We start from the raw sequence: 19,067 nt of genomic DNA, 5'->3' as shown, positions 1-19,067 counted from the left end.
CAGGAAATTCCACCAGAAAACTGTTAGAACTCATAAGTGAATTCAGTAAAGTGGCAGGTTACAAGATCAATGCTCATAAATCCAATGCATTTTTATACATAAGTGAGGAATCCTCAGAAAGAGAAATTATGAAAACTACCCCATTCACCATAGCATCGAAAAAAATAAAATACTTGGGAATCAATCTCACAAAAGAGGTAAAAGACCTCTACAATGAGAACTACAGAACACTAAAGAAAGAAATCGAAGAAAACCTTAGAAGATGGAAAGATCTCCCATGTTCTTGGATAGGCCGAATTAATATTGTCAAAATGGCCATACTACCAAAAGTGCTATACAGATTCAATGCAATCCCAATTAAAATCCCAATGACGTACCTTACAGAAATAGAGCAAGCAATCATGAAATTCATCTGGAAGAATAAGAAACCCAGAATAGCTAAAGCATTTTCCTTCGCAGGAAAAATGAAGCAGGGGGTATCGCAATACCCGAACTTCAACTTTATTACAAAGCAATAGTAACAAAGAAGGCATGGTACTGGTACCAAAATAGACAGGTAGATCAATGGTACAGAATAGAGGACACGGACACAAACCCAAATAAATACAACTTTCTAATACTAGACAAAGGCGCCAAAAATATGCAATGGAGAAAAGATAGCCTCTTCAACAAATGGTGCTGGGAGAATTGGAAATCCATATGCAACAGAATGAAACTAAACCCATATCTCTCACCCTGCACAAAACTCAACTCAAAATGGATTAAGGACCTTGGAATCAGACCAGAGACTCTGCAGATTATAGAAGAAAAAGTAGGTCCCGATCTTCAACATGTCGGCCTAGGACCAGACTTCCTCAACAGGACTCCCATAGCACAAGAAATAAAAGCAAGAATCAATAACTGGGATAGATTCAAACTAAAAAGCTTTCTCTCAGCAAAGGAAACTATCAGTAATGTGAAGAAAGAGCCTACAGAGTGGGAGAATATCTTTGCCAATCATACTTCAGATAGAGCACTAATATCCAGAATCTATAAAGAACTCAAAAAACTCTACACCAAGAATACAAATAATCCAATCGACAAATGGGCTAAGGAAATGAACAGACACTTCACAGAAGATGTACAAGCAATCAATAAACATATGAAAAAATGTTCAACATCTCTAGTAATAAGAAATGCAAATCAAAACCACCCTAAGATTCCATCTCACCCCAATTAGAATGGCGATTATCAAAAATACAAGCAACAGGTGTTGGCGAGGATGTGGGGAGAAAGGTACACTCATACATTGCTGGTGGGGCTGCCAATTAGTGCAGCCACTCTGGAAAGCAGTGTGGAGATTCCTTAGAAAACTTGGAATGGAAACACCATTTGACCCAGCTATCCCACTCCTTGGCCTATACCCAAAGGATCTAAAATCAGCATACTACAGAGATACAGCCACATCAATGTTCATAGCTGCTCAATTCACAATAGCCAGACTATGGAACCAACCTAGATGCCCTTCAATTGACGAGTGGATAAAGAAACTGTGGTATATATACACAATGGAATATTACTCAGCCATAAAGAATGACAAAATTATGGCATTTGCAGGCAAATGGATGAAATTGGAGAATATCATGCTAAGTGAGATAAGCCAATCTCAAAAAGACAAGGGACGAATGATATCGCTAATAAGTGGAGGATGACACATAATGGGGGGGAGGGAAGGGTTAGTGTTAGGGTTAGAGTTAGGGTTAGGGAGGGGGGCAAGTATGGAGGAAGAAAGTACTGTATAGAGGGTAAAGAGGGGTGGGAGGGGTGGGGGGAAGGGGAAAAAAAATAACAGAATGAATCAAACAACATTACTGTATGTGGATTTATGATTACACAAATGGTATGCCTTTGCGCCATGTACAGACAGAGAGGCAACATGTATCCCATTTGTTTACAATAAAATTAAAAAAAAAAGAAATGCAGAATATCATGCTAAGTGAAATAAGTCAAACTCAGAAACTAAAAGGTTGAATGTTTTCTCTCACAGGCAGAAGCTAGAGTAAAATAAAAGGGGAGGAAAGGATAGGATAATATAATGATAAAGGGAAGATCAGTAATATAAAAGGAGAGCTCAAAAGGCAGAGTGGAAGAATGGGTAAGGGGAGGTAAGGTAGAATATATTCTTTAAAAAATCAATTTGCGTGCATATATAAATATACAACAGTGAACTTCACCTTTATGCATAGATAGGAAGAACCAACTCAACATAAATTAACAAAAAGAAATCTAGTAGAGAATGGAGAATGGGAGAGGGGAGGGAGGATTAGAGGAAAGGGAAGAATCATGAACTGAAATCAAATTTCATGCATGTATGAGTTTGTCAGGATGAACCCAACTACTATGTATAACTATAAAGTATTATAAATTATAATGGTGTCCTGTAAAGCTATAGTACATAAAAATAAATTTTTGGTATTTAGAAAAGGTACTCAATTTCAACAAAACTTAGAAACAGTTTTAAAGGCAGAGTCAAGTACTGTGGTTTTAAAGCAATACAAAAGGAGTAAAAAACCAGAAACTCAAAAAGCACAAAAATAAATTCTTTTAGAAATCAACAAAGGAAATTATGGAATGTGCAATGCTAGAAATTCCTATATGTACACTTTCTTAAATAAAATTTTAAGGAGGCCACAGCAGTATGAGAAGCTATATGAAAAACGAGGTGCTTGCTAACTTTTAATTATTTACTATTAATCTACCACACGAATACAAATATATCTAAAACAGATTTAAGAATGAAACATATAGAAACAACTTGAATAAGAACTTTTCTACTCTTCCAGAAAACAAATTTCTTAAAAAAATTACTTTGATATGATCTAATTACTTCTTCTTTTCCCATATTTCACTCAGTACCTTTCCTGATTTTCACCCTACACTATAAATGAAATGAACAATTTCTGTCAGAACCTGTAAAACATAAATTCAAATAAAACTGGTGGGTACTGCTCAAGTTTACTGATTGACATCTTCCTTAGGGACATAATTAAACTGATAGTCCATCTCTCTCTTAGAGAAAGGAGATTTATTTTTAGCTATATTCCCACCAGATAAATAGGAAAAAACAATATAATTTATGGAATTAGAGCACACCAAGTAAGAAATCATTATCAATAATACTCAGAAAAATAAGAATGCAGAAATCAAATTAAAAAACTGAAAATATAAGCTAACCAGATTAAAAAAAAAATCTTCAAGATCCAAGAAATTTAGTAATATTGGTAAGGATTAAATATTTTCTAATTTTTTTTTAATTGTACAGCAGTATAGAGGGTAGAAAGGCCTATGTAGAGGTTCTTGACTTTTTTTGTGCCATGGGCTCTTTTATCAGTGTGGTAAAATCTTTTGAACCCCTTTATCAGAATGTTTGAAGTATGTAGCAATACAAAGAAAATTATTTCACTGAGATACAATTTAACACCAGGTTTAAAAAATCCAGGCCTAGAAGAATTTGTATGAGGGGACAGAGGAGGTTCAAACTAGGTAAGTTTAAGAATCACCAACCATCACTATAAAAAATTTTTAAACCATTACAAAATAAATTTAGCCCACAATCCAAAATAAAAAAGCTTTTAGGTTATAACAAAAACATAAAAGTCGGGCTGGGGAAATAGCTCAGTTGTAGAGTGCTTGCCTCATAAGCACAAGGTGGGGGAATCTCTTGAAAATAGAAGACCATTAGATAGAGGATCAGAACTAAGGGGAGGAAGGAGGAGAAGGAAAGGGGAGATACTGGGGAACAAAACGGACCAAATTATATTTTTATATTGTGTGCATGTACAAATATTTAACAATAAAATTTACTACTATGTATAATTGTAATACACCAATTTAAAAGTCTGAGAAAATAGGGGGGAAAAAACAATCTGGACAGCACATGAATTCAAATGGAAATAATCTACTTTCTACAAAAATTCAAATTACCTAAAGCTGAATTTTATAAAGGTACACAACTCCTTGCTTAGAATTTTTTATGTAGAATTCTGATTTTTAGACTTCTCTCTGAAGTCAAATTCCTCTTAGTTATGGTCACTCACCACAATTAGTATCAAGTTATTCAAACAGATTCTCCCTGAATAATTATATCCACAAAGACAAAACCCTGAAATTGAGTTCTTAGTTCTAACTAGCAATGAGAGTGACAAGGTAGATGATACCACTGGTGTTTTGTACTATACTTTGCCATAAACATATACACCAAGTATTCTTTTGTAAATGTTCAACATTTTAATTTTTATCACGAGAAATGTATTATATTTTCCACTAAATCTGTGAGAGAGATATATACATGTAGTTTTAAAACATATTTAAGTATTTAAGAGGTAAGTTAGCTTTTAAATAAATCTGGTCATTGGTTTAGAACACAGAATTTTCAATCATTTAAAAAAGGATTAACATTCTGAGTGCAGTGGTCCATGCCTGTAATCTCAATGGTTTCGGGACTAAGGCAGGCAGACTGCAAGTTCAGCCTCAGTAATTTAGCAAGACCCTGAGCAACTTAGCAAAATAAAAAAGGGCTGGGAATGTGGTTCAGTGGTTAAGCACCCAAGTTCAATCCCCAATCCTTAAAGAAAAATAAAAGTAATGTCTAATGTCACTTTTTAATTATTTCATTTAAATATTTCATTTAAATTATTTCATATTAAATTAATTCATATTAATTTCATATTAATTAATTTCATTAAATTATTTCATAAATATTGTTTCATTTAAATTATTTCATTCAATTATTTCATTTAGTTTTCCAAAATGGTAAACTTTGTTCAGAACAACACAGCTCACTTGCTTTAAACTTTATTCTACCTACTCTTGGGTAGGTGTACTAGAAATGGGCTAAAATCTTTACACTGTGAAAATCCAAATTTCAAACTTTAGCTCTCATTCTGATTCTCCAGATAATTTTTAAAGTATGAAAGGCATATATAAAAACTTAAATCTTGGGTTGATCTTCAGCTATTTGTAGGCACCATTCTGAGTATCAATTTCAACCATGTTACAGCATGATGTGAACATACTGATTAAAAACAGTGCTCAACAATAGTAACAAAAACGGCATGGTACTGGCACCAAAGTAGACATGTAGACCAATGGTATAAAATAGAAGATACAGAGACAAGCCCACATAAATATGGCTATCTCATACTAGACAAAGGCACCAAAATTATGTATCAGAGAAAAGATAGCCTATTCAACAAATGGTGGTGGGGAAACTAGAAAGCCATATGAAACAAAATGAAATTGAACCTCTATCTCTCACCCTGCACAAAAATCAACTCAAAGTGGATCAAAGGCACTAGAACAGACACTGCTCCTAACAGAAGAAAAAGCAGGACCAAATCTTCATGTTAGCTTATGACCTGACTTCCTTAACAAGACTCCTAAAACACAAGAAGAAAATTAAGAATCAATAAATGGATTTGTATGCCATGATCACCTGCAGTCTGCCAGCATATCGACACCTTTTTTGAGGGCAGATTTCTGTCAGACTCCTATCATCGGCCACTTGCCTGCCTCTCGACTGTCCATCGCCTGCCTTTCACCTATCCATCACCCAACGCACGAGGTTCACCTCCCCATCGTCCCACAACTGTCAGCAAACTGATCGCGGACTGCCAGTGGAGCACCAGCTGCCTGCTGTTGCCTGGAAGTTCACTGTGACAGTACTTGCAGGTCTGATTACGCGTAGCTGCCACCATTTTGAGACAACAGCCAGGCCCCAGAGGACCCCTGGCTGGACTGACTGAGCCCCATCTCTAGGATCCCTCAGCCCAACCGATCACTCCCTGCCTTTGGGGCCCTCACATCGACTGACTGCTCCCTGCCGCCAGGACCCCCAGACCAACTGACTGTGCCCTATCACCGGGACCCCAGATGGACTGATTGCACCCAACCTCCAGGATCCCGCAACCACACCAAACACACCCAACCTCCAGGACCCCTGCCTGACCAACCACACCCCGCCTTCAGGACCTCCAGCCAACCACGTCCACACCCTGAGCTGCAGCTCCCAATGTGCCAACACATTTGGAAGCCAGAGCGGCCATCTTGGATAATCCTGGAAGCTGGAGCTCCAATCTTTAGGTGGGGCAAATCCCATCCTGAGACGCCTGCTAGAGGCTTGAAGCTCATTGTCAGGTACCTCTCATGCATCAGGCTGCTAAAGACTTTACTATATTTCATTACTATATGACTGTTTCATTACTATATGACTGTTATACTGTAGATTTTCTTTTTTCTCCTTAGAGAAAAAATTTAAGTTTTTATTTTTTACTTTTCTTGCTCTCTTTTCCTTTTGTTTACCTGTTCCCTCAGAGTCTTTTTCCCCCTTTTGGCATGCTAACACCCAATTTCTTTTGATTACACTCTCACCCTATTATCTAGAACTTCTGTATTTCTTTTCTTATCACATTAACAGCCACATTCTACATCCCTCTGCATCCTCTTTGTCCTCCATTAGAAACTGCAGACCTTATTGCAAATCTGTTTGTTTTACTGAAGATAATATTTGAACTCATTCTGTTTATTATGACAATTTTGTTATTGTCCTCATAGGGGCTATTTGGTCTAGGATTGCACAGTGTCTGAATTGGGCACTGCTAACACTGATCTCCCCTTAAAGAAAGAGTTTTGGAAACCTATAGGGCCACTATAAGCCTATAGGGGGAAACCTGCAATACCCCAGATCTGCACTGCTAGAGGGGAAGATACATGAACAACATGAAAAAACAAGGGAAGAAAATGATCCAAACAAATCTAGACAATGACAGTATGTTAGAAGAAATGTCAGAAAAGGACTTCAGATTATACATGATTACGATGATTCGTGAAGCAAAGGATGAGATAAGAGAGCAAATGCAGGCAATGAATGATAATACCAATAAGCTGAAAGAGCACCTGCAGGAAGCAAAAGATCATTTCAACAAAGAGATAGAGATGCTCAAAAAAAAAAATCCAAACGGAAATCCTTGAAATGAAGGAAACAATAAACCAAATAAAAAACTCAATGGAAAGCATCACCAAAAGACTAGACCACTTGCAAGACAGAACCTCAGACAATGAAGACAAAATATTTAATCTTGAAAATAAAGTTGCCCAAACAGAGATATGGTAAGAAATCATGAACAGAATCTACAAGAACTATGGGACATCATGAAAAGACCAAATTTAAGAATTACTGGGATTGAGGAAGGCACAGAGATACAAACCAAAGGAATGAACAACCTTCAATGAAATAATATCAGAAAATTTCCCAAACCTGAAGAATGAAATGGAAAATCAAATACAAGAGGCTTATAGAACACCAAATGCACAAAATCACAACAGATTCATACCAAGGCACGTTATAATGAAAATGCCTAACATTCAAAATAAAGAGGATTTTGAAGGCTGTGAGAGAAAAGCATCGGATTATACCAATACATATAGCAGCCAACTTCTCAACCCAGACTCTAAAAGCTAGAAGGGCCTGGAACAATATATTTCAAGCTCTGAAAGAACATGATTGCCAACAAGAATCCTATACCCAGCAAAACTAACCTTCAAATTTGAAGATGAAATAAAATCCTTCCATGATAAACAAAAGTTAAAAGAATTTACAAATAGAAAGCCTGCACTACAGAATGTTCTCAACAAAATATTCCATGAGGAAGAAATGAAAAACAACAATGGAGGTCAGCAAAGGGAGGAACTACCTTAGAGAAAAACCACTCAAAGGAGAAACCAAGCCAACTTAAAAACCAAAAATAAGCCAAATTACTGGGAATACAAATCATATCTCAATAATAACCCTGAATGTTAATGGCCTAAACTCATCAATCAAAAGACATAGACTGGCAGAATGGATTCAAAAGAAATACCCAACAATATGCTGCCTGCAAGAGACTCATCTCATAGAAAGACATCCACAGACTAAAGGTGAAAGGATGGGAAAAGACCTACCACACACATGGACTCAGTAAAAAAGCGGGGGTTTCCATCCTTATATCAGATAAAGTGAACTTCAAGCCAAAGTTAGTCAGAAGGGATAAAGAAGGACATTTCATACTACTTAAGGGAACCATAAATCAGGAAGACATAATGATAGTAAAGATTTATGCCCCAAAAATGGTGCGTCCCTGTACATCAAACAAATCCTTCGCAATTTCAGGAATCACATAGACCACAACACAATAATTCTGGGTGACTTTAACGCACCACTGTCACCACTAGATAGATCTTCCAAACAAAAACCAACCAAAGAAACCATAGAACTCAATAACACAATCAATAACTTAGACTTAATAGGCATATATAGAATATTCCATCCATCAACGAGCGGATGGAATCAATTTCTTCTCAACAGCACATGGAACCTTCTCGAAAATAGACCATATGTTATGCCACAAAGCAGCCCTTAGGAAATGCAAGAAAATAGAGATACTGCCTTGTGTTCTATCAGATCATAATGGACTGAGAGTAGAAATCAATGACAAAATAAAAAAAGGAAATTACTTCAACACCTGGAGACTAAATAATATGCTATTGAATGAAACATGGATAACAGAAAACATCAGGGAGGATATAAATTCTTAGAGGTCAATGAGAATGATGACACAACATACCAAAATCTCTGGGACACTATGAAAACACTAAGAGGAAAATTCATCGCATGGAGTGCATTCCAGAAAAGAATGAAAAGTCAACAATAAATGACCTAACATTACAGCTCAAAGCCCTAGAAAAAGAAGAACAGAATAACAGCAAAAGTAGTAGAAGACAGGAAATCATTAAAATCAGAGCTGAAATCAATAAAATTGAAACAAAAGAAACAATTCAAAAAATTGACAAAACAAAAACTTGGTTCTTTGAGAAAGTAAACAAAATAGACAAACCCTTAGCCACACTAACAAAGAGAAGGAGAGAAAACTCAAATTACTAAAATTCGTGATGAAAAAGGAAATATCACAACAGACACCACTGAGATACATAACATAAAGAGAAGCTACTTTGAAAATCTGTATTCCAACAAAATAGAAACTACCGGAGACATTGACAAATTTCTAGAGACATATGCTCCTCCCCTACTGAACAAGGAGGACATACACAATTTAAACAGATCAATATCAAGCAGTGAAATAGAAGAAGCCATTAAAAACCTACCATCCAAGAAAAGCCCAGGACCAGACAGATCCTCAGCCAAGTTCTACAAGACCTTCAAAGAAGAACTCTTTCCAATACTTCTCAAAGTATTCCAGGAAATAGAAAAGGAGGGTACCCTACCAAACTCATTCTATGAAGCTAATATCACCCTCATACCCAAACCAGGAAAAGACACATCAAGGAAAGAAAATTTTAGACCAATATCCTTGATGAATATAGATGCAAAGATCTTTTACAAAATATTGGCAAACCGTATCCAAAAACATATTAAGAAAATCGAGCACCACGATCAAGTGGGGTTCATCCCTGGAATGCAAGGATGGTTTAACATCCATAAGTCAATAAACGTAATCCATCATGTCAACAGACTTAAGGATAAGAATCATATAGTTATATCAATCGATGCAGAAAAAGCGTTCGACAAAATACATCACCCCTTCATGCTCAAAATACTAGAAAATATAGGGATAGTAGGAACATACCTGAACATTATAAAGGCTATTTATGCTAAGCCCATGGCCAACATCATTCTTAATGGAGAAAAACTGAAACCATTCCCTTTAAAAATGGAAACAAGACAGGGATGTCCTCTTTCACCACTTCTATTCAACATTGTCCTCGAAACTCTAGCCTGAACAATTAGACTAAAGAAATTAAAGGGATACGAATAGGAAAAGAGGAACTTAAGCTGTCACTATTTGCTGATGACATGATTCTATATTTAGAGGATCCAAAAAACTCCTCCAGAAAACTTCTAGACCTCATCAATGAATTCAGCAAAATAGCAGGCTATAAAATCAACACACATAAATCTAAAGCATTTTTATACGCAAGCGACAAAACAGCTGAAAGGGAAATGAGGAAAACAACCCCATTTGCAACAGCCTCAAAAAAAAAATAAAATACTTGGGCATCGATCTAACCAAAGAAGTAAAAGATCTCTACAATGAAAACTTCAAAACATTGAAGAAAGAAATTGAGGAAGAAGACCTTAGAAGATGGAAAGATCTCCCATGTTCTTGGATAGGAAGAATTAATATTGTCAAAATGGCCATACTACCTAAAGTGCTATACAGATTCAATGCAATTCCACTTAAAATCCCAATGACATACCTTACAGAAATAGAGCAAGTAATCATGAATTCATCTGGAAGAATAAAAATTCCAGAATAGCTAAAGCAATCCTTAGCAGGAAGAATGAAACAGGGTGTATCACAATACCAGAACTTCAACTATACTACAAAGCAATAGTAACAAAAACGGCATGTATTGGCACCAAAATAGACAGGAAGATCAATGGTACAGAATAGAGGACATGGCCACAAACCCAAATAAATACGTTTTTCTCATACTAGACAAAGGGGCCAAAAATATGCAATGGAGAAAAGATAGCCTCTTCAACAAATGGTGCTGGGAAAACCGGAAATCCATATGCAACAGAATGAAAATAAACCCCTATCTAGATCTCACCCTGCACAAAACTCAACTCAAAATGGATCAAGGACCTTGAAATCAGACCTGCATCTTACAGAAGAAAAAGTAGGTCCAAATCTTCAACTTGTTGGCTTAGGATCAGACTTCCTCAACAGGACTCCCATAGCACAAGAAATAAAAGCAAGAATCAATAACTGGGATAGATTCAAACTAAATAGCTTTCTCTCAGCAAAGGAAACTATCAGCAATGTGAAGAGAACGCCTACAGAGTGGGAGAATATTTTTGCCACTCATACTTCAGACAGAATGCTAATTTCCAGAATATATAAAGAACTCAAAAAACTCTACACCAAGAATACAAATAACCCAATCAACAAATGGGCTAAGGATATGAACAGACACTTCACAGAAGATCTACAAGCAATCAACAAACATGAAAAAATGTTCACCATATTTAGTAATAAGAGAAATGCAAATCAAAACTACACTAAGATTCCATCTCACCCCAATTAGAATGGCGATTATCAAGAATGCAAGCAACAACAGGTGTTGGAGAGGATGTGGGGAAAAAGGTACACTCATACATTGCTGGTGGGGCTGCAAATTAGTGCAGCCACTCTGGAAAGCAGTATGGAGATTCCTCAGAAAGCTTGGAATGGACCCTCCATTTGACCCAGCTATCCCATTCCTTGGCCTATACCCAAAGGACTTAAAATCAGCATACTACAGAGATACAGCCACATCAATGTTCATAGCTGCTCAATTCAGAATAGCCAGATTGTGGAACCAACCTAGATGTCCTTCAATTGATGAATGGATAAAGAAACTGTGGTATATATATACAATGGAATATTACTCAGCTATAAATAATAATAAAATTATGGCATTTGCAGGCAAATGGATGAAATTGGAGAATATCATGCTAAGTGAGATAAGCCAATCTCAAAAAACCAAAGGACAAATGATCTCACTGATAAGCGGATGATGAAACTTAATGCGGGGTGGGAGGGGGGCAAGAATGGAGGAAGGAGGGACTGTATAGAGGGAAAAGAGGGGTGGGAGGGGTGGGGGGATGTAAAAAATAACAGAATGAATCAAACATCATTACCCTATGTAAATGTATGACTATGCAAATGGTATGCCTTTACTCCATGTACAAACAGAAACAACGTGTATCCCATTTGTTTACAATTAAAATAAAATTTTTAAAAAAAGGCCAGTAGCCACCTGGCTTCCTGTAAAATTAAAAGGACCATGCAAGAAACACCTTCAGTAGCATTTATCAAGAGTTGTTACGACACCTAAAAGGCCATACTGAACGGTTCATCTGGTGACTGATAGCTGGCATCGTTATCTTGGTTGGGATAATCGCCTCTGCCATCTACTGCAGTGGTGGCATTGCACCAGCAGCCACAAACAGCTCATTTCCTTCAACAATTTCAAAAGAATTTTACTGAGACCTGGCACACTCAAGTACATATTGATCAGGAAATTTTGAGTGAAATTCAACAATTAAAAGATTCTGTTATATCACTAGGTGAACAAGTACAAGATTTATGATGGGCTCAGAGACTCCAATGTCATAATATTACCCAATTTTTTGTTACTAGAGTTCCATACGATGATACTAAGATTCAATGGCAAAATGTACACAATCACCTAATGGGACTAGATCCTTTCAATAATGCCTCTTTAGATGTGTTAAAATTACAATCTCAGGTTCTGGTCATAGCCCATGCAAAAGTGCCTATTCTTAAGAATAAAGAAGTTTGGGGCAGTTTAGCTGAAGGAATTTCTTCTCTGAACCCTTTCAAATACTTATCTACACGTAGTTGGGTTACTAATAAAAACCGTACTGTTAATTTTATTTGTTCTTATTTTGCATAATTTGTCAAGCAGGATGGAAATGATTAAAGTGCCAGAAAACTGATTCCAAGGCTAATCATGCTTGCTATGCGCCAAAGGACCCGCACTCCTGGAATCATGGAAAGTACTCCCTAAATCTGAGTAGGGCCTATGGCCTTGACTAAGGACATAGGGTTCCAACTGCATTACCTGCTGAAATTATTCCCTTAGTATTAGCAAATCAATTACTTATCACCTTTCTTATAATTGCCTGATTTCACTGTACTTGAAATAAACTTTCCCCTGCCTATTCTTAATTCTATATAGGAGCGATTTCTTAATAAGTTTACCTGCACAGCCCCAGCAGCTTCCTGGAACACGTGGACACCATTCTCCTGCTCACCTCCTGAGACCACAAAGGGGACTTCACCTATGATGACCTCAAGGTCCCCTCCTCCAAGCCTCTCCCTACCAGGGTCTCCATGCTCAGTTCCAGAACTCTGAAAGAAAGGGTCCCCCCACTTTGCCCCTTCTCAGCTTAAAGCAGCCAAGTCAGACTTGGTGCCCCAATTCTTTCTTTCCTTTCAGAGTCTGAAATGAAGGTTATGGAAAATAATGTTCCTGCAACATAGCCCCCAAAGAAAAATGGAGAGAGGTGCAGCTCCAGAGGAGGGAAAGGAAACTAGCCAAGGAACAATGGGTCCTGGGGGTAAGAGGCAGATACTGAATGCTGGGCCCTAAATCATGAACTTCCCCCATGGTTAATTAGTCCGAAACGGAAGCACAACAAATACCAATGGGCAAGATTTGAGTACTCATTCCTGGGATCTGGACTCTTATCTCCCCAGACAACACTGAGTTTCAAACTTTTTACAACTACCTTCCTAAATTAAAGTTTTAACCTGTTCAAGTAGCCTCTGTCAAAACTGCATGTACACAGATCCCAATGATTGCACCATTGTATCCTATAAAACCAAAATCCCCTGTGTAACTGAGGGCCATTTTCCCCATGCAGAAAATGGGTCCCAGCAGCATCCATGTCCACAAAGGAATAATGGTTTCTCCGAATCTGTTGAGGTCTGCTTCCTGTCCTTTTGCACTTACAATCATAAAACAGCTTTTTTTACCCTGACATCGTCTTCAAAGGTACTCTGTACAATCTCCCTTTCCTATCTCTTCTTGGCATTTTGGGCAAATCCTGAAGCAGACCAGAGACCGCCCCCCCATCCAGAAACCCTTACCATAATTATGCAGAAACCCCCACCATATGAGTAACATATAAGTTTCTCTTCTTGTCAGAAAGCATTATAACAGAATATCAGCACAAATTTCTACAAAAAATACTCAATGTGGGATAGGACTTCCTGTTTCTTGTGAGGACTAGGTTACTCTGTCTTGCAAAAACTAAGTTTGGCCACAGACTTGATGATGTCACTTCTACTTTTGTTGTAAAACCTCTGACTAATCTAAAAAAATGGGACAAAAAGCACTTTCTGTGAACTCAAGAAAAAAAGTACTTTTATGTAGACTCCTAAAAAATGTAAACTTCCCAAACTCCCTCACCCCCACCTATTGTGTATAAAGTTCTAAAACTTTCCAGAGTCAAGGTCCAAAGAATTTTAGGTGATAACCCCTCTGGATCCTGCAGTCAATAAACCTGCTTCCTGGGGGGGGGGGGGGGGGGGGGTCAATAAATGGGATGGATTCAAACTAAAAAGCTTCTTCTCACCAAAGGAAACAAACAATAACGTGAAGACAGAACCTACAGAAATGGGGAAAAAATCTTTACCACACGCACCTCAGATACAGTACTAATCTCCAGGATATATAAAGAATTCAAAAAATTTAACACCAAAAAAACAAATAACCCAGTCAATAAATGAGTTAAGGAAGTGAACAGACACTTCACAGAAGAAGATATACAATCGATCAACAAATATATGAAAAAATGTTCATCATCTCTAGCAATTAGAGAAATGCAAATCAAAACTAAGATTTCATCTTACTCCAGTCAGAATGGCAATTATCAAGAATACAAATGATTCAGTCGGTAGAGTGCTTGCCTTGCAAGCACAAGGCCCTGGGTTCGATCCCCAGCACCACAAAAAAAAAAAAAAAAAAAAAAGAATACAAACAATAAGTGCTGGCAAGGATGTGGGGAAAAAGGTACACTCATACATTGCTGGTGGGACTGCAGATTGGTGCAAGCACTATGGAAAGCAGTATGAAATGGACCACCATTTGACCCAGCTATCCCACCCCTCAGTTTACGCCCAAAGGACTTAAAATTAGCATACGACAGTGACACAGCCACATTAATGTTTATAGCAGCTCAATTCACAATAGCTAAACTATGGAACCAACTTAGATGCCCTTCAACAGATGAATGGATTAAAAAAATGTGGTATATATACACAATGGAATATTACTTAAAGAAGAATGAAATTATGGCACGTGCAGGTAAATGAATGGAAATAGAGAATACCATGCTAAGTGAAATAAGTCAATCCCAAAAAACCAAAGGCCAAATGTTTTCTTTGATAAGCGGATGCTGATCCATAGTTGGGGGGTGGATAGGGAAAAATGAAGGAACTTTGGAATACACAGAGGGGAGAGAAGGAGGGGTAGGGCAATGGGGACAGGAAGAACAGTAGAATGAGACAGACATTATTACCCTATATATGTATGAAAAAAATTTAAATTTTTTTTAAAAAACAGTGCTCAAGGCATTTCATCGCCCAGAACACTTTCTGCAAGTGTGGGGAGTATTTTGATGTTTTTGTTCTTTATAAAATCCATACTATTCACCCATTTATTCAAATTCTAGATAAAATAAATACTCATCTAACATGCAGGGAGATGAGGCATAAAAAATGAATACAATATTTGGGAGTTGGAGTTGTGGCTCAGTGGTACATACAGCAATTGCCTGGCATATGTGAGGTCCTGAGTTCCATTCTCAGCACTGCACACAAATTAAATTTAAAAAAAAGATCCACTCACAACTAAAAAATATTTTTAAAAAAATGAATACAATATTTGTCTCTACCAAAACAGTCTTATCTCTACCAAACTCACTAACGTGGGGTAGAAAAGTTACATTTTTACATGACTTACATACTGAGCAACTAAAACAGCTGCAAGGGAACAAATGAGTGTATTAGGAAGTATTCATATATGAGCCCTCAGCTTGGAATTACTGACTAAATGAGAACTTCCTAAGCACAGATATTCAAGAATAACTATTTGTTTCCAGAAAACGGTCTACTAAAAAGCTCATCTCTAATCAGCAATTTTTTTTTTTTTTTTTTTTTTGCTGAGCTAAGCATTCAAATACAAATGTTTATACATAGTACTGCCTAAAAAGAATCTATGGAGCATACAAACACAGTGTCAATGAAGTTTATTCCTTCAGTTCCAACACTAACTTAAAAAATGCCTTCTAGCACTGATGAACATCTTTTTCTAGTGCTTAGTGATTGAGCACTTACCTAAACTGCAAGAGATCCTGGGTTCAACCCCAGACCACAAAGAAAACAAAAACAAAAAAAGTCTTTTTTTTTTCTTCCTTAATTCTTGTTTGTTTCAATCAACATACATCTGTGTATCACCTTACAATGAAAATAGCAATGGATTTGGATGAATTCTAGCCATTCTGGCTCTGCACTAAGTAGCTTTATGACTTCGAATAAGTCATTAAATTGTTGTAGACCATTATATCCTTATTTGGGAAACATGGGAACAGCAGATCAATTTAAAGTCTGTGACTTAAGATTCTAGGGTTCTAGGCACGTGGGAAATTCAAAACAAATCTTTTACCTTGGTCAAATTATTAAAGAAGAAATTAATAAAATTTTATATTTTAAACCAAAAATACTAGATATCATTTTATATCTACATTCTGTGAAAGTCTGAGCAGCAATTTAACATTCAACACACCTACCTACAAAATTCTCAAAACACACAAAAAGATGCAAATGTAAGGTTTCCAAATTATAAGTACTGCTCCTTATAATGCTAATTAAATCATTTTTCATGTAAACCACTTGTGTTGCTAAACAAAACTATTACAGACCTATCACTTTGAAATGTAATATCCCTCACCAGCACTACCACTCACAAAAAGAAACCATCATTATTGCATAATAGACTCAAAAGGAGGTATTCATCTAAGTCTAACCCTGAAATTATCAAATGTCTTCCAAAATTAGGTAACTAACCCACAACTCAATGGAAATACATACAAACTAAAACCCAGATTAGCAGAACCCACAACTTGATGGAAATACAAACTAGAATCCAGATTAGCAAAACATCACTGTCAATGACTGTATCACAGTATGAACCTCTGCCAAAATGATAAAATCTGATTAAGTATAACCCCACTAATTTCAGTTTGTGATATTTACAGCCAGGGTTAGGTTAAATATCACTTTTACTTAATACATTCACAAAAACAAATGATAACCAAGTGATTGTATTCATTTCCTCTAGCATGTGAAAAAAATCCTTTCAAATTTTTATGTCATAAGAAACTACTCGCATTTGATTTATATATATATATATATATATCACTTTTATCTACTCATCAAGAATGTCTACCTAGCAAAGATGAGCATGATTACATTATTGCTTTTGAATTATTTTATACATTGTGTGTATGAGTCTGTGTGTGAGCACACAGTGAGCACACACATGCATATACGATGCTGGGGATCAAATCCAGGGCCTTATGGATGTGCATGACAGACAAGTACTCTACCAGTAAGCTATATCCCCAACCCTGAATTGCTTTATAATTCATATTTTCTACTAATTTACACAGGCTTGTATACTAAACAAAGTTAATGAGACTTCACTTATATTTTTTAAAGCGCAGTTTTATTTTCACTAACAAAAATGTTTAAAATCTGTGACTTGCTTGCCTGATCAAACTGGGTAACTTCTTGGCCAGAAGGAATCTGTAGTCCCCAAAGTCTATACTTTTTGGCAACGCTGGAAAATTGCAGCTCCAAAGGAATTTCTACTATGTCAGATCGGTTTAGAATTTCAGTGTTTCCATAGTCGACATACCTCACCAGACACTAAAATAAATAGGGAACAAATATCAACACTGAATCAAGTTAAATATTTTCAAAGAAACCATAATTTGCTTTCTGTTGATTACCTGTATATCGAGATAGCATTTTACCTCAAACTAACAAAAAACATTCAGGATCAGAACTCTATCATCAAAGGAAATTCATGAAATCGCAGTGTTTCCATGTTTGTTACGACTTAAATTCCAACAGTCCCATTTCTCATTTTACTTTTTTCTTAACAACTGGTATTTCACACAAACATGAACCTATTGAATTTATGACCCTCTTCTTTAAGTTAAAATCAATCAACATAAGTTCAAGTTGGAAACAATAAAATCTAAAAAGAAAGGCAAAGTTATCAAACTCCCTTTGATAAAATTACACTGACTCCAGCTAGACCTTGAAATTCACCCTAACTCCCATATCTAAAATGTTTTTTTAAAGTTTTTTACAAAGTGAAATGTCACCTTCCCCCTTGATTTAAAAAGTTAAAGCTAATCCAAAATTACATGCAAAATATGATTTCCAAGTGTCAAACTATGGGAAAAAATTCTATTAAAAAGGACTGTTTCACTAAGATAAACCATTACCTATGACAATAATAAACAAATGAGATTTTTTTACAAACAAGATAATCAGAACATTAAAGTTGTTTCACCTTAACACTTTATTATACCAAGAAAACTATTTATAAAACACATACATTTTAAAACATAATACTTTAAGTCCAGAAAGCAAATGTAGAAGAAACACTAAGGGAAGACTTGTGAAATGTTTTTACAACACCAGCATGTGTAATTGCAACCAAAAAAAACTATTCAGAATCTCCTCTCCCCAAATACCCTTAAACATCTTCCACAAGTTCTCAAGGTAAAAAGTTAAAAAAAAAAAAAAAAAAAAAAAACTCAAAGAAAATTCATCACATTTAAACCTACGAATGAGAACATGGCAAACCAACCCTCATCATTAAAAATATTTGCAACTACAGCATCCCTTCATGCTCAAAACACTAGAAAAAATTGGGGTAGTGGGAACATTCCTTAACATTGTAAATGCCATCTACGCTAAGCCCATGGCCAGTATCATTCTAAATGGTGAAAAACTGAAAGCATTCCCCCTAAAAACTGGAACGAGGCAGGGATGCCCTCTTTCACCACTTCTATTCAATATCGTCCTTGAAACTCTAGCCAGAGCAATTAGACCAAAGAAAGAAATTAAAGGGATACGAATTGGAAAACAAGAACTCAAACTATCCCTGTTCACTGATGACATGATTATATATTTAGAGGAACCTAAAAATCCCACCAGAAAACTTTTAGAACTCATAAGTGAATTCCGTAAAGTAGCAGGTTACAAGATCAATGCTCATAAATCCAATGCATTTTTATACATAAGTGATGAATCTTCAGAAAGAGAAATTAGGAAAACTACCCCATTCACAATAGCATCAAAAAAAAAATAAAATACTTGGGAATCAATCTCACAGAAGAGGTGAAAGACCTCTACAATGAGAATTACAGAACACTAAAG

General features: G+C 36.3%; 1 protein-coding gene across 1 annotated transcript in view; it reads right to left on the bottom strand.

Annotated features, from left to right (window-relative positions):
* STK31 (serine/threonine kinase 31) overlaps window positions 1–19,067 on the bottom strand; it is a gene marked incomplete at both ends in the record, with an annotated part of 86,693 nt that overhangs the window by 54,475 nt on the left and 13,151 nt on the right. Inside the window, one exon of the mRNA XM_079152629.1 lies at window positions 17,382–17,540. Coding sequence (XP_079008755.1) covers window positions 17,382–17,540 — 159 coding nt within the window. The remainder of the gene's footprint in view (window positions 1–17,381; window positions 17,541–19,067) is intronic.

This window comes from Sciurus vulgaris (assembly GCF_902686455.1).
Source record: "Sciurus vulgaris genome assembly, chromosome: 8".
Classification (NCBI taxonomy): domain Eukaryota; kingdom Metazoa; phylum Chordata; class Mammalia; order Rodentia; family Sciuridae; genus Sciurus; species Sciurus vulgaris.
This window is presented reverse-complemented; position numbering and strand designations above follow the sequence as displayed.